Source organism: Pteropus vampyrus, unplaced genomic scaffold (genome assembly GCF_000151845.1).
Source record: "Pteropus vampyrus isolate Shadow unplaced genomic scaffold, Pvam_2.0 Scaffold35, whole genome shotgun sequence".
NCBI classification, from domain to species: Eukaryota; Metazoa; Chordata; class Mammalia; order Chiroptera; family Pteropodidae; genus Pteropus; species Pteropus vampyrus.
This window is the reverse complement of record NW_011888816.1, coordinates 2,177,705-2,193,767: the sequence shown is the minus strand read 5'-3', so window position 1 is coordinate 2,193,767 and position 16,063 is coordinate 2,177,705. Positions and strand designations below refer to the sequence as shown.

The window sequence follows — 16,063 nt, the reverse complement described above, 5'->3', positions numbered from 1 at the left end:
AGACGTAGCAGACGTAGTAGTTACAAAGAAGCCAAAGAAATGAGTTCACAGTAGAAAATAAGGAAACCATAGAAACATGAAGAAATCTCTCTGAAACTATGTTTGAAACCTTTCCAATATGTTAGGTTTAGTCCAAAGGAAGAAAGGATTATGTACAGTCATTATATACCTTCAATTTAAGGCAGAAGAGACGCAAACAGTATGGGGTGAGTTAGTAATCTTTCATAAATGGACAAAAGAGCCTTCACTGAAGCAGGAGGCCTGGGCATCGATGACAGCTGTCACCTGAGTAACATCACCACATCTCAACAGGACACAGTGACATGTTACTCAGATGCCTCACTAGACTCATGCTGTTCACAATATCACATTGATCCAGACCTGAGAGAGGCTGAGCAGCGCTCTGTCGTGCTGTGATTGAGTGACAGAGCCAGCCCTCGTGATGCCTAAGGCCACACCTGCCAACATCTAGCATCCTCAGACCTCCTGATAATCACCCGGTGCACATGCAATGACAATTTCAGTTTAAGAAAAATACTCATCACAATATTTTAAAACAATATTAAACGCAAATTTTTTTTAAATGAATATTAATTATTACTGCATCTCAGAGTCAGTCTCATACCAAGATATGCATTTTAGGCTCAGTAGCCAAGAACTTTAAGTATAAAAGATTCCACTTCTAGTCAGTTTCTTTTATTATTTTACTAAAATAGAAAACACCCAAACGTAATTATAGAGTATGGGGAATCGCAGGAAGTGTCTCTTTCAGATGCTCTGGATGTGTGGATAAAGCACAAACCCAGGCCAGGGATTCTGAGTGAGTCTCACTGACAGTTTTCAAGGCTCACCAAAGAGTAACACCAAACACACATGCTTTGGAAGCTGCCGAATTGACGTTCGGCTGGGGATTCAGTGGTGAGCAGTTTCTAAACCACTCTTTGGTTGCATTTGGCCCTAGAAAGTATTTCCTTACGTTGTGTTACAGCTTACGGATGTGGTTTTAAAATATGCCCAGTGCTATAGCTGCCATTTATTTCTCTGAAGGGTGAAGTAATCAAGAGTAGGGAAAGAGTAAAAATCTCAGCAATCGCATCGTTTATACCACAATTTGGTCTTAAGAAATCCTCATAGCCTATGCTCAGCTTTCAAAATTGTGCCGTTTGGGCTCATAAAGTAAAAGGTTGAGCCTCTGCAGAGATGCGCAGACAATTTCTCTGAGATGTGCCACAGGCCAGTCGCCGGGAATCACGCCGAGGCCCTCCTGGCATTTTTAGCGCCCGGCACCAAGGGACGCCACGCCTGCACCACACCACACTCCGCCTGCCATGTTCCATCTCACAAGGGGACTCAGAGTGGTGGTATTTACATGTGACACTTTATCAGCACTTTTACGCTTCTGAGCACTTCTGAGTCAGCAACTTTAGTACACCAGGGACATAATCCAACAAGGAAAAAAACGCAGACTTAACAAAGCAAACAATAACATACTAAAATAAAAATACATTAACCAAGACATGCTCTACCTTATTAGCTGCAAGTTGGCTAAGATCAACTAAGACAATTCTAAGAACCCATATTCAAAAGTTAAGAACAAAACAGTTCTTAAGAACACTATAGTATTTCTGAGAAAATCATAATTTTATATATCTAATTTATTCAATGTATGAAAACACAGTGTCAGGTTCCATGTGATCTCTCCCACCTGCTCCTCACAGCACCCCTGGGGAATGCCATGTCTCAGAGCTCCCTGTGCTGAGGTATCAGTTCAGCACAGATCTGAATGACAAGGGAAGAAGTAGAATGTGAAGCCACACGTAGTGCAAAGACATCGGGGGTCGGGCTGTTCTCTTCCTGAAACTGTTCTTTATTCAATATTATACTGAGTGTCTGCTAAATGTCAGGCTCTGTGTTAGAAACGGAGTTTTGTGATAAACAACATGGGGACCCTACCCTCAGTGACCAAGAAAGGAAAATTTGGAGCAAATGGCACAAAAATCCTAAATAAAATATCAGCATATTCAACACAACAATGTATATTTAAAAAAAACACTGAACAAGTGGAATGAATCATTTAAATGCAAACATGGTGTTCCACTAAGAAATGTATTAATGTAAATGAAAATATTAAAGGAGATGTTATGATAAACTCAACGGAAGCAAAAAACTGGCATTTGATAAAATGTAACACATTCACGACAAAAACTCTTAGCAAAACTCTTAGTTCTCAGGAGGGACAGCGGTGCACGGTGAAGTCAGGTAGTCCCCAGCCCATGCCCCGCGGCTGGCGGAGCAGGTCCGGAGACCCCAGGGGATCACCCCGGTGCCGGTGCCGACATTATGGAGAATTGCTTTTCCCTTATTTACTCAGTCCTCCACATTCCAAATTTTCTAGAGTGAGTGAGTAGGTATTACTTTTATAATAATGTTTTTTAAGTTTCAGGTAAATTGCTTCCCAAAGTTTGGCAGCATTGTTTTTAGATTCATAAGTAGTAGTCAGCATGAGACTACAGAAATCTAAGTTCATTGACTTCAGTGAGTAAAAAAATACCCCAGGGGAAGTGCATAGCAAACAAAGACCTGGAACGAATGTGACGCGAAGCATCTCCCCTCTCCAAATATATGAGGAACTGAAATAGCAAATATCTGATGCCGCCCCAGTGGAGAATAGAGGAGGGGCCTGTAGTAGATGAGGAGGGGAAAACGGGAAGATCAGGCAGGGCCATGCAAGCAGGTTGGGGGTGGCGCCGTCAGCCCTGGGTTCACTCACACACCCAGGACCTACGAGGGAAATCGCATCAGAGAGCCTGTGCTGAACGACAAAGACTCTGAATGGGAAAAACAGAGTCTTGAATCTTGTTCCTGATTTGGTCACCAAGTGTTTAATAAAAGAGCTTCAGCTGCCTATTTCTAACATGGGAAAAGCAACGCCTGCCTTACCTTCCTTCATAAAGGCAGTATCGGATGTCGAGAGATGCCAAAGAGGTAAGAGCTAAGATTCTGACAGTGTCATCTCATTAGCATACAGTTCTTGGATAAATTAAAATGGCTTGGACGAAAGGCATATTGTTTGAATTACTGAATACCATTCATGAAGCCAGAGGAAAAGGAGCAGAATTTGATCTGGAGAAGACCATGAATTTGTTTTGGACACTTCAGGGGATGGTGATGTTTGCCCAAATAATTCAGAGGAAAAGAAGAGCTGAAGGCAGATTCTAACTGGTCACAGGAAGAAGGGAAGTGGGGACAAGGATATGGAGAATTATTTCAAGAAACTATGAGGGCAGGAAAGAGACAGGACACGAATAGCAGAGGGTGTGAAGGGTTTGCTTGGTTTGAAACAGAAGAGTCACTAACGATTGGGGCAGGCAGAAGGGGGAAGAAGGAGACACAGGGGTTCCAGGTGGGCCTGGTGCATGATGCCTCTATAAACAGAGAGGGGATGGAATAAAGAACTCAGGGGCAAGACTGCAGTTTAGTTTCTGTAAGAGAGTAAAGGAAGAAAATAACTGGCCAGAAACACCACTCCCCAGAAGAAGCAAGGAAAGAATTCTGACCCAAAATGAATTAGAATGAACATTTAACCCATAGTAAAAGCCAGCAACCAACCAACTTAGGCAAGACAGCTGTACACTCTGGCCATGTGCTCCTTTTCTTCAATGCTTCATGTGAGTGTGTGTGAGTGTGTGAGTGTGTGAGTGTGTGAGTGTGTGTGTGTGTGTGTGTGTGTGTGTGTTTTCTCTGACACTTCATGTATAGACATAAACAGTGTTGCTGGTCAAGATGTGCTGTAAGTTTATACTTCGAAAAACCTTCTTCTCCCGACACAACAATGATAGAAAATGCTAGTGCATATATGTATATCTTAATCAAAAGACATGTATCACCACTCAAAAACAAGAAAATCAGCTGCATAAGCAAGAAATAAAACAAAATGCAAAGTCACCAGCAGGAGGAGCCCAGCCAGGCCCAGGTGGCGAGGGTCTGTACCCTGAGAGGCAAGGAAGCAGAGGGTACCCCACTACTCTGGAGTGGAAGTAGAAACAGGTGCCTGAGCCAAACCAAGGTCCTCGGCCCTTGAAAGGAGGCTGAGAAAAGCCACAGCTGCTCTTCTGGAACTACAGCTTGTGTCAACAGCAAGCCACCTACTGGCTTTGTGACTGGTTCTGCAGAACACCCAACGTCACCACAAGATGAGAACCTGGGCTACAAACACCTTGTCCTGGACCAGGGTCTTGCAAGCCCAAGGTGGGGCAACTGCAAAAATAAGGCAGGGAGAAGTGAGCAGAGAAAGAGAATCGACTCCTACTCAAGATGAATATACAAACTAAATCCTTAAACACGTGAGAAAAACTAACTATGAAAGTCAGCCGAGAAATTTTATAATAAGGAGACAAATTCATTCGAGATGAAGAACAAGGCTAAGAAAGTTTAACATAATGAACCCTCACTGAGTGAGCCACCGAAGGGCTTAGTTCACTAAGAAGAATATAACATATCAAGAGGGAATGTGCAGGATATAACAAACAACACCTGAAAGCAAACATGACCCCAAAACTCCCCTCAAACAGAGAAATAGTGAACATAGTCAGGGCTCAATAAAAGTTTGTTAAATACATAGTTAAGTTTTATAAACCTGCAGTGATCTATTTGTAGTTCCTAAAAATAACTCATAAGTTCTATCTTAAAGGAACTATTTTATATTTACAATAGCACCAAGTAATTTAAATTATAAATTAATCTCGATTGGCATTCCACTTTTAACGATGGGTTGCAATCTTTTCTTTGGGTTTGAAGCATCAAGAGCAAGCCATGCTGTCGCCTCTCTGTGGTCATCTCATCTCTCCCTTGCTCCGTCATCTCTGAAGCAGCTATTCTCACCACCCTCGTCCTTTGGTGGTGTTAGGCATGACTTCAGACTCAAGATCACAGTATTTTTCATTGTAAAGTAGTTCATGGTAAGGAAACTGGCTGGAAAGCACTTACCTGAGGCCATGAGTACACTCATATGCATTGAATTCAATACATGACGAGTATTCGAATTCAGTCAATGTTTAATTCAACAAGATTCAAACTTACCAAATAGGTTCCCATTTCTTTTTCCAGGACGACTTGTTCATATAACGTAGCATCAATGTCTGCTTTTAAAGCCTGCACCTTCCTCTTCACCTGCATGTGGTGCTTCCTTTGGAGCCAATAAGGAAGAAGAGATTCTACAACCTGGTTAAGGATCTGGGAGGTAATCAGGAGAGTGGCCAAGCTCTAAAGAGAAGCAAAAATGATATTTGGCAATGTAGCTTCATAAAACCATTGCATGTGTATAATTATGTAATAAATAAAATGGAATTTTCAACAAACGGCATACTATTATGTTACAAAAACTAGTATCAGAAAAGCTAAGTGTTAGATGTTTCTAATTTATTGCTTTTTTAGAGGGAAGATTCAGATTAATATACAAAAAGATTATAATAAAATTGTTATTAAAAAATAAACCAGTTATGTGTCTACAGGAGAATTAATTGTCTCGAAATTGTGTTTTCTGTTATCTCGTCCTGGCTACAACACGTGAATCTAAATGATGTTCCCAACTTTGAAAAAAAAAGTTTGGCCGCAACTTAAAAAATATAAAACTAACACATCCTCCCTCACCACAGAAAACTTAGAAAATGAAAAAACAAAAAGTCACCCATAATCCGACCACCACAACAGAACCAATGCTAACACCTTAAATATTTCTTTCTAATCATACGTAAAAATTAAAGTAGAATCATCCCATATGTATTATATACAACTTTGTATTATTTCTTTTTCCTCAATATATTGAGCACTTTCCCACATCATTAAAAATTATTTTTTACTTAGCCCATGCGCTGTTGTTGAATGCGTTATTCGCAACCTTCACTATTATGAATGCTACTCCTTGGATACCCATGTCCATAAGCCTTCGCCCCATCTCTGATGATTGACTAGGGATGGATCAAGGTTCTTGGCAAAGCTGCCCAAGTGGTTCCCAGAGGTGCTGTGTCAACTTCCACTTTCTCCAGATGAATATCACTGTTTCCATCACCACCTCTGATTTTAAAATTCTACTTTTTAAAGAATCTTCTTTAAATTCTACTTTTTAAAGAATCTTCTCTGATCCCTCTGTCCCCTCTTCAATAAAGGAGACTCTCTGAAGTATAAGAAATGAGAAATCACACTCTATTAATACACTAATGGTGGGGCTGGAGAAGGTATGTACATCCAACATCAACTTCAAAAGTATTGTTTTAAACTTTTCCGATTTTCGAAAATAATTTTTAAAAAGCAGTAATATATCTAGTATAGTTTTTCAGAGCACAACATTTTAATTTTACTTTTATGCAAGCTGTTAGGACCATAACTACAAAATCTTTTACCTTTCTCTGTTATGCAAATCTTTTAATTTCCTGAGAAAATGATACCAAGCTCTCATATAAATATTAAAAAGCCTAAGCTTTGAGACTCTGCTCACTAACTAACAAGCAGAGAATGTTAAAACCAGGAAGGAGCAGCCCTCACTGACAGCTGACCCAGGTATAAAAAAGAAAACTTAGAAAGCAATCATTTGTGCTCAACTTATTATTCACTATTATGTGATCCAGAAGTGGCAAGCAAACAAAATATATGTCAGACTTTCTTAAACATTTCAGAAAAGACACAGCACAGCATAAGATATGCTGCTCTCTAAAGTTTAACGACTTATTAATTTTAAAATGAAATGTGTAAGACCTATTTAAGATTACACCAGTCACCCTTAACCCGGAAACACACACAGAAGTTCAAAAAAATGTATGTTTTGCTATTAAAATTGTTTCTACAAACTTATACAAATATAAATATATGTGAACTATATATTTGATTTTACTGTCCTATATGATTAATTTTGCAAGTTGGTCAGCTTCAATTTCTTTTCAGTTGAGTATGATACATGGGACAATTGATAATGGGTTTTTTATTTAGAATTAGGCTTAGAAATAGGTAAAAATTAGGATTTTATTTGTGAATAATAGAAAGACAATTACATTACTTGAATATAGGAAACCAACTCTAAGACCTAAAAAATTGATACCATTCACACTTACCTGACGCAAGAGCTTCATATCCTTCAGGACAAAGGCAATGTAGAAGAGCGACGCAAAGCAATTTAGAAAGTTGAACTGCCAAAAAAAATAATGATATTTAATACTGCTCCACAGTTCTTTATTACAACTGTAAATACAGCGTTTAAAAATGTAACAAGGGACCTCCAGTCAGGTTTTCCATAGTCCAGACAAGACGGCAAAGATCTGTTTCTCCCCACTCCTCCTCACTAAGCACATCAGAAACTCTGGAAATAGCGCAAGAGACAACCAAACAAAGGAGAACTCTGAAAGGCATGAAAGGAAGGCGACCTGGCTTGGGTCCCCAGGACTGAAGGAACAACAGGGCACCAGGATACCTTACTTCCTACAGAAGAGGGAGACCGAGGCTCAGCATTCCCCACCCCCAACCTAGTAACCCAGGTAGCCCAGGTGGGCTCATTCTCCACCCACCCCTCTAAGAAGAGACAGCAGATGAGCGAAGCAGAAGTGGCAAGGGAGGCTGGTCAGGAACCCCCGCTGACATTAATCTGCCAGAGGATGTGTTCTCCTCCTCACCCTCTCCCCCCACACCCAGCCTGTCCTGACACTCCTCTGCCTCACAGAGTTCCAGGATGGCCAGGCAGCACCTGCAAGAAGGACCCCCCCACCACAGCCCTGGAAGCCGCTCTGTGCCCACAGACCTGAGACTCCCCACCCTCACCAGGAGACACCTAGGTAGTGGGGTGGCACTAGCAAAAGAGACCGGCCTTAACAACCAGTGCCCAGCCTGGGAGCATCTTTGTCGCCATAAGCCTGAGATGCGCTTGCCCTGTCCAGGCACATAGTCCTGGGCTGGAGATGCCACTATAACAAGTGCCATTTCTTCAAGAAGCTGCCCTGCTCAAGAACCTGCAACTACTCCCTGCACTAATGGGTTTCCTTTCTGCCCCCAGCCCCATGCTGGCTACTTCCTGCGTAGAAGCATCACTTTCTAAGACAAAAGACTGCCATGAGTACACCTGAGAGTACTTAATGAGGGAATGGGGAGTATGGACAGAGTGAGCAGCAAGATCAATATAGCCACAGGGGAAGGTTGGGGTGCTAAGTTAGGGTAGAAGGTGAAAATCAAAACCCTGGGAAGGGGAGAAATGCTCTCCCTGTAAGAGTAAAAAGGAAGGGAGAGACCTAAGAAACACAAGGACCAGCAGATTCTAACTTGAGTCTTTTTACAAGGCAGGCATGTGACATTGTATCCGGCATCGTTAAAGAATATTAAAATTTCACAAATAACAGAACTTTTTAGGGTAAATGGAGTGTTTTACCTCGAAGAGCAAAAGTCCCATTTTATAATCTTTTGGAATGATCTTTTTAATTATTATATGTTTCCTTGCTTTCTTACACAGAGAACAAAACGCAATTTCCTTGCTGATTCAGTACCAATATTGTGAATATTAATTCTTTCATGGGGCTAGACTGAGGCCTTCAGAGCCTTTTAACATAACAATTCACCTGTCCCTTTTCTAAGGTGTAAAGTGCTAACATTGTTGAATTATTAGAATCTATTAGGACAGGTTTTCTATTTCCTTAGCTGCTCTTGCTTCTATAAACTTACCTACTTCCAGAAACCCTAACACCTTCCCAATGGTGGTTTCTGATCTTTTAAGGACTGAAAAAATAGATAAATAAGCTTCTCAGAATGATTTCTACAGCTGGAACGAAGACTCTTTCTATGTGGGAGCCTGGATCCCTCACTCAGGAGTAAAGCACATGAACTGTGTTAAATTGAGTCCAGCTCCAAGCTCCGAGGACTCCATGCACCTGTCTTGATTCTCATTTACGTTACAGATGGCTGACAGAACCTCCTGATAAATGAGGTGCTTTCAAGCTGGTATATCTTCGTGATTTATAATGATGGTGGGAAGAGGCAGAATGTGCAAGATTTTACACAAATGGCACACAAGTTACACAGTGCCTTCTTTCTATCTCTTTTTTCTATCCATCAAAACATGCTGGGAACCTCTTGGGCTCTGGAAATTTTCTTCAACAAAAAGTTTTTAAAGTAACAATGTCCCATCACTAAACAGACTGTAGGTTAATTGGAAGGATTGTTGAATAGTGAGACATTCAAAGAAATCACCAAAAAGAATAGAAACATGACTATAAAGTGGTTAATTAGTTTTTATATAATGAAGAATTGGCTACAATAGCATTTTTACATTTAACTCTTAGACCACGTGCACATTTGTATAACACTATTGAACATATATGTAAACACACTTAATCCTTGCCGACTTGCACAAAATATATGAGCTAACTGATATCTTAAATTATAAACACTTCTTCATATTTATATTCCTAAACATTAAATGATATGCATTAGTTTCATAATTAAAATAAATTTGTATAAAAATCTCTACTTACCACTAAAACTTTCAAAATTAAATGATTCTGGTAGGCAGATTCCAATCTGTGATTCTCTAAAATATTAAAAAGAAGTAATTTCTCTCAGATAAGGAAGCAATAAGGGAGCACTGTCATGAGCAGAAGTGAGACTTGTCCGAGGGCAGAGATGTCCAACAACAGAACCTCAGTCAGTAAATATGCTAGGCTGTCAATCGTAGCTACTGTTTACCACTAAGAACATCAGACAAGGAAGAAACTAAGAATAGGATACATTTTTCATGGTACTGCAATAGCACTGTAGTCTGAAACTATTTTTAAAATATTACTGTGACAAAGAAATGTGGGATGTGTTGGCAAATAACCCCATAGATAGCCACCCAGAAAAAGCCCCTGAATAAATGCTCATGGTAAACTAAGAGCAATCTCTAAAGAGCAGGGCAATAAAGAAAGTTTTCTCAACATGTGGCTTGAAATGATTAACTTAAAGGGAAACTCTAATTTCTATCCTCAGCTAAGAAGAGGAGACACTGTGCAGGTCCAAAGACATGGGGACAAAAGAACAAAAAGGAAGATTCTGAAGAAAGTGTCACCTTGCACAGAGAGGCAGTGTTAGGCTAATCTGGATTTGAAACCCAACTCAGCTACTCAGCCACTGTCTGACCTGGGCAAGTCAATTAACCTCCTGATACTCAGCCTCCTCACCTACAAATCAAGGCTGACACCACCCTCTTCCCAGAGTCATTGTCAGGATTGGAAATAATACAAAACTTTAGCCCAGTATCAGCAAAGAAAAGCACATGATAAGTGGCAGCTGTTGTTAAATGATTAACAAAAATAATTTAAAATATCTTTGTGGTCCATTATGTTAAGACCTATTCTTCCTATGGAATAATAACATATTTGTTTATTTGTTTGAATGCATAAATAGTGAATGGCCTATCAAGACTGTTTTTAAACTATAACCCAGTTCCTCTTTACCATATATGCATACATGAATATCTGCCTTCGCTGGGTTCAATGGCAGTCCTCAGCCAGACAACAGGTTTTCAGATACCTAGACATAGTTCATTGGGCCAGAGCATCAAGAAGATAATTCAATTTATTTTGGCCTGAGCATAAAACACGATTTTAATATTATCAGGAGCACAGGTTTTAGACACAGAGATTAGCCTGGCTCTTCCATTTGCTGTCCAAACCGTGTTAAGTCTCAGCACCCTTATCCATAACATGGACAAATGTGTCTATGTCATGGTGTCCTGAAGAGGGGAAAACGAGATGTGTGGGTAATGCACTTAGCAGGGCATCGAGAACACAGTAACGAACGCTCAATAAATGAGAGCTGTGATAACCACGATCTGGAGGGCATCAGAGCTCACAAAGCCCATGGACTTTTCCTTAGGTCTCTATAATGAGCCCAGAGCAACATCTACTACTTCACAAGGTAGCAGTCATATGAATCCTGTGATGTAAGCAATATGTCTTACAGGCAAATAAGATAAATAAAAAGCATCAAGTCTTACCCCACGAAGTTAAAAATTCAGCAGCGTATCGATAGAGGCGGTTCAGGATCTCAATCACAATGGCATAGATGATGCTGGGCACATACAACAGGACACTGGTCCACTCGGACCCGCTGCTCTCATGGAGACCCAAGGCCCATGTCTCCATGTCGAAGTAGATCATCATGACGTACAGAGAGAAATAGAGACAGAGGCACACAAATGGCAGAGAGACTAGGTAGATGCGCAGCTGTCTCTTGTAGCTGGGGTACAGAGGCTCTTCCCTGCCAGTGACGGAATTGATACCCAGGACCCCATGAAATCCTGGCCGGGGTTCCTCAAACTGTCTCTTCATGACCAGGGTCCCCCACCTGTAGGTCATATTGGCACAGCCACGCTTCCACACTTCCAGGATTACTGTGGACCAGATCAGATTGAATGAGGCGAAGATCACGTACTTGTCATAGTCTTCCCACACGAACAAGTAGTAAGGTAACCCAATGATCGCCATGGGGATTAAGGCAAAAGTAAAATATTCCAAAAATCCAAAGTAAAGAGCGATTGTTTCCCCAAAGTAGCCACGAATATTATCTATAATGAAAAAAAGAAAGAAAAAAAGACCTTAAGTACAGACTACAAGAACTTTCTTATCATTTCAAGCAAGCTTACTCATTCCTTTAGTTAAGCAGGGCTCAGTCGACACTCTCATTTTCCAATAAGTGTGTGACGGCAAACCTGTCCTCCACACAGCACAAAGACCCCACTTGTCCACATAGCGAGCCTGACTTCCCCCAGCTTAGGGCCCGGCTCTGCCAGGCTGTTTCCTCTTTACCTCCTCATCTGGTGGATGCCTTCTTTCCAAAGAAAAAATCACCTTGCAGCTTGTCCCAAATCTCCAAGGTCCTCATTTAAATTCAGCCCTGGCCAATGAGCCCTGGCCATTTTAATGTGGGGGTTTAATGCTCCTTAATTTTCTCCTACTTTAATATTATAGTTATAGACGTTCTTTTCAAAGAAGAATCCCCGGCCATAATATCCTGCTCCCTCTACCCAAAGCTATAAATTTTCATCAATGTGTCATGGCAAATTTTTCAATACACTGAACAAAAATTATTCAAAAGTACAGAACAATATTCTACACATTTACTTCTAGAACAGCTGTGGAACACATTTATCTATACCTCCACATAAGCACTGGGCAGAAGGTCCAAGCGACATCACTGTTGATATTCTGTGAACTTGACATAAACTACCTAATCCAAAAGAGGTCACTAACACTGCGTCCTTTGCCAGCCGCATCTATGTGGGTGTCTGGACTGTAAACGCATCCTGCACTGGGGGTGTGGGAGGTGCAACAGTCTGAGTTATTCCTTCTTGATTAATTACATATAATTAAAATATAATTTTTAAGAGAGAATGTGTCAGATTAGTCTATGGTTACGGTTTAGAGTTAGTTGGGATAAACTTTTTTCTCCTATCTTTAATTTTTTTAGCTAACCCAGGCGCTAGATATTAAAACAGTGGATCTGATGAAGTTACTTCAAATCTGAATCAGGTAAGGGTATCCTAGCAAAAAAAAAAAAAAAAAAAAAGTGCTCATGGTCCCGGGGCTCCAAACTAGATGACCTCCTTCTTTCTATCTCAAGGGAAAGTTCAAGATCTGCCTGTGGCCCAGCTACTATCACCAGTCCCAGCACTCCCAGAGACCTTGGGCCCACAATCGCGCTCAGCCTTCACCATCAAAATGAGTTAAACCCCTTACTTTCTAAAAAGTAGCTAATGGATACTTCACTTACAAGTCCTAGAGGCAATATTTAAATCGATTGCCACCTAAGTGCTAACCAAAGTGAAAAATATGTCTTAAGTATAACATAAAATGACTACTCTATTACCTGGATCTATCCAAACAAAATTATTCCTTTCAAAAACTACAAGAAAAAATTCAGAATTTCAAAATTTGATCTTAAAAAGTTTTGTTCACTGTTACAATAGTTATTTTCAAAATGGAAATTACAAAGAAAATTATTTTAGAGGGATTCCTTTATACAAAATCAAAAGGGAAATTTTTTTTTAAAGAACTGATGATGTTTATGGTGAAATCTACCAGCTTAAATATAACTCTGAGTCTTAAATAAAACATAACTAAACCAAAAATTTTGAACATCTATATTGACATAAGTTTATACAAAGTATGTTCAACACACATGAAATAAATTCATGGGTATTCTTATCAGTGTATTCAGAAAAAATGGATAGATCTAGTAATACACACCAAGATACTTATAAACTACCTCAAAAGATGTTTAGGCCTGCCAATCTGCCCCTAAGAAGGAACACGGCATCACTCATTCCTAATGACTAGCTCTACAGAAAGACATTTTCAAACACAAAGTATTTACAAACTAAATTCTTATAAAATCTGTTCTACTCCAAGTTTGACATGTACTCACGAAGGCCACTCTAAACGGCCTGTGCTATTTCGTGAAAGCCTCTAACATTCAATCCATTTAAAATCATATTAGAAATAAAGAAATAAATAGGTCATGTAACCCATCTTATTCTCCCCTACCCAATTTTTTCTCTAATCCCCCTGGCGAGCACTGCCTAGCAGAGCATTAAATATCTGTCCACAGGGGATGATACCACTGCTGAAAGCGACTTTCATCAGCAGGCCTTCTCTACGACACCAGGTACTGACACATACCTAGGGGCTGGAGCTTCAAGGTAAACCGAGTATACCACGTGTCCTCAAGCTTCTTCAGGGCTTCATTGTCATGCAGTGGAAATACCTGGATCACGATGCCTGACGTCAACAATCTTCTCACTGCAGAGGGAAACGTGCCACACTGGGTAAGACCGCTTTGAGACTACCTACGATGTGCTTCGTCAAGGGCTACAAAGCCACTTCAGTCAGAGAGGAGTGCTACGCAGAAATCAGTCCACATTGCCTACTCCAAAAGTGTGTATTTATTTTGTTCTTCAGAATATACATATCTTTACTATTTTCTTTGACTATGAAAGCAGTATAAGTCAATGTAAAATTTTAAACAGTATAGAAATGTACAAATTAGAATTTGAGAGATCCCAGTTATTCTCCCCTTCCCCCCAAAATAACCACTATAAATAGCAACTTACTGTATAACCAGACTTCAAAATATACATCCATAAATATACATATATATTTAAGCGGAATCATTCTATACACATTGTTCTGTAATCTTTTCTCATGTAGTAGTATCTAATGAATATTTTTCCATGGCAATAAATAGAACATGAAATGTTCTTTTTAATAGTCATAATATTCCCTTGGATTAAATGCTTTAATTTGATCCTCTATTGAAAACTGTTTCCTTCTTTTGCTATTATAATGTTAAAACTCTTGTACATATATCTTTCCCCACCTGCCTACTATTTCCTTATTATATACACTTAAAAGTAGAACTGTTAGGTCCAAGAGCATATACATTTTAAATTTTGACACATATTAGAAAACTGTCCCTAGAAAAATTTTACTCATCTATCCTCCCATTATAGTGAAAGCAAGAGAATGGTTTAGTTCCTTTCATTCTTGATACTGAGTATTTTCAATCATTTTCAACTTTTCTAATCTGAAAACAAAGGCTTACATTCACAAACAGCAAATGTGAAGATAAAATAAAGACTTCCTAGTCTGTGCAGTCATTTGACTAGTACGATTTTAACATGCTTGCACATATCTGAATGAGACAAAGTAATTCAGCCAAAAAAAAAAAATCTCCTAGTAATAATAAATGAAAACAGGGCATTCTCTCCTCCATAATTACTTAGGATGACTCACTCGGTGGATGTTTAAGAGGAAGTGCGTTCAGCAGACGTGGAGAACTCAAAAGCAATGCCTTGTGCCAAACATGGGGAGATGGAGCACTTTTCACACAAGTTCCTAGTATAATATATATAGCCTCCTACTCAAGAGTATGGCTGCTTATAAGATGGAATCTGCATTTTTTTTTTTATCCATTGGTAAGCTTTGAGCTCTTTAAGGTTTATCAGCTCAACTCTTCCGAGAGTTGCCTCCCTTATCACTTATCTACCGAGTCACCAAAGGCAGGTGACGAGAATATCAGTCAACAGGCCCTTCAATGAGGAATGACAAATAAATGTCTACAGTGTGGAAGAGAAATAAGATTTCAAGTTTCAGTGTAGAAATACTACATATAACAAAGAGAGACTATATTCTCAGGACAGAGACCCTATCATAAAATCCTCAGAGTAATTTAAAAGTATAACTTCTTAGACATGACAAAAAAAAAAAAGATAATAAAGAGGTATCTGATACTAACGACAGGAAAACTGGGTAAAAAAAATTCTTAATACATGGTTGTTCTTACAATTACATCTCATGTAAGTTACACAGAGGAAAAGTTTTTTAAAAGCTAAGGTTGTGATGAAATCCTCCTTAATGATTGAAAAAGGTATGTAGTTTAAGTTAGTTATATCAATCTCTGGCGCTGTCAAATTCATTTTTTTATATTTTTATTCTAAAGTGTTTTAATGGATTTTTCCTCGGCTAACACAAGTAAAGTCTATCACCCACAGCTGCTATGATTCTTAGCTCTCCTTTGGGAACACATAGCTGTAGCCTGCTGTTTTTCTTCCTTTTCCAATCCTTTTCAATTACTACAAAGTTTGTTAACTTTAAAGTGACTTACGGCATCTAAATTACTACTTTACTATTTCTAAGTTCTATTTTTTTCTTAAATGACTCCATTCTACTGTAGAAGACTTTCCAGGCAGGCATAAAAATCAGGTTGAAAACTTTAAAAATAGGAGCATGAAGAGAATATAATGCCACAGGTCTTAAATTACTGGGCTTCTCTTCACCATCAATGCCAAAAGCATGGTTCTGGGTTCAGCTTCTAAAAATAGAAGTTGGTTTTTTTTTTTTTCAGCCTTCTCGTGTCAGCTAAGAATGTAATTAACATGAGCCTTACCTTTAAAGGAAAATATGATGCCGTTCAAGCCTATTTAAAAAAGCAACAACTTAAACCAAGATTCTTTCCTCCAAGAATGCTGAATGATCTCTTCAAGTAACTAAGGTTA

General features: G+C 39.4%; 1 protein-coding gene across 3 annotated transcripts in view; it reads right to left on the bottom strand.

The window, feature by feature from the left end:
• ANO10 (anoctamin 10) overlaps nucleotides 1-16,063 on the bottom strand; it is a 193,500-nt gene that overhangs the window by 159,863 nt on the left and 17,574 nt on the right. For all 3 annotated transcript variants that reach the window (XM_011357368.2, XM_011357369.2, XM_011357367.2), the window contains exons 5-9: nucleotides 13,689-13,808; nucleotides 11,006-11,575; nucleotides 9,504-9,559; nucleotides 7,104-7,178; nucleotides 5,080-5,262 (exon numbers count right to left, since the gene is read on the bottom strand). In XM_011357368.2, coding sequence (XP_011355670.1) covers nucleotides 5,080-5,262; nucleotides 7,104-7,178; nucleotides 9,504-9,559; nucleotides 11,006-11,575; nucleotides 13,689-13,808 — 1,004 coding nt within the window. The remainder of the gene's footprint in view (nucleotides 1-5,079; nucleotides 5,263-7,103; nucleotides 7,179-9,503; nucleotides 9,560-11,005; nucleotides 11,576-13,688; nucleotides 13,809-16,063) is intronic.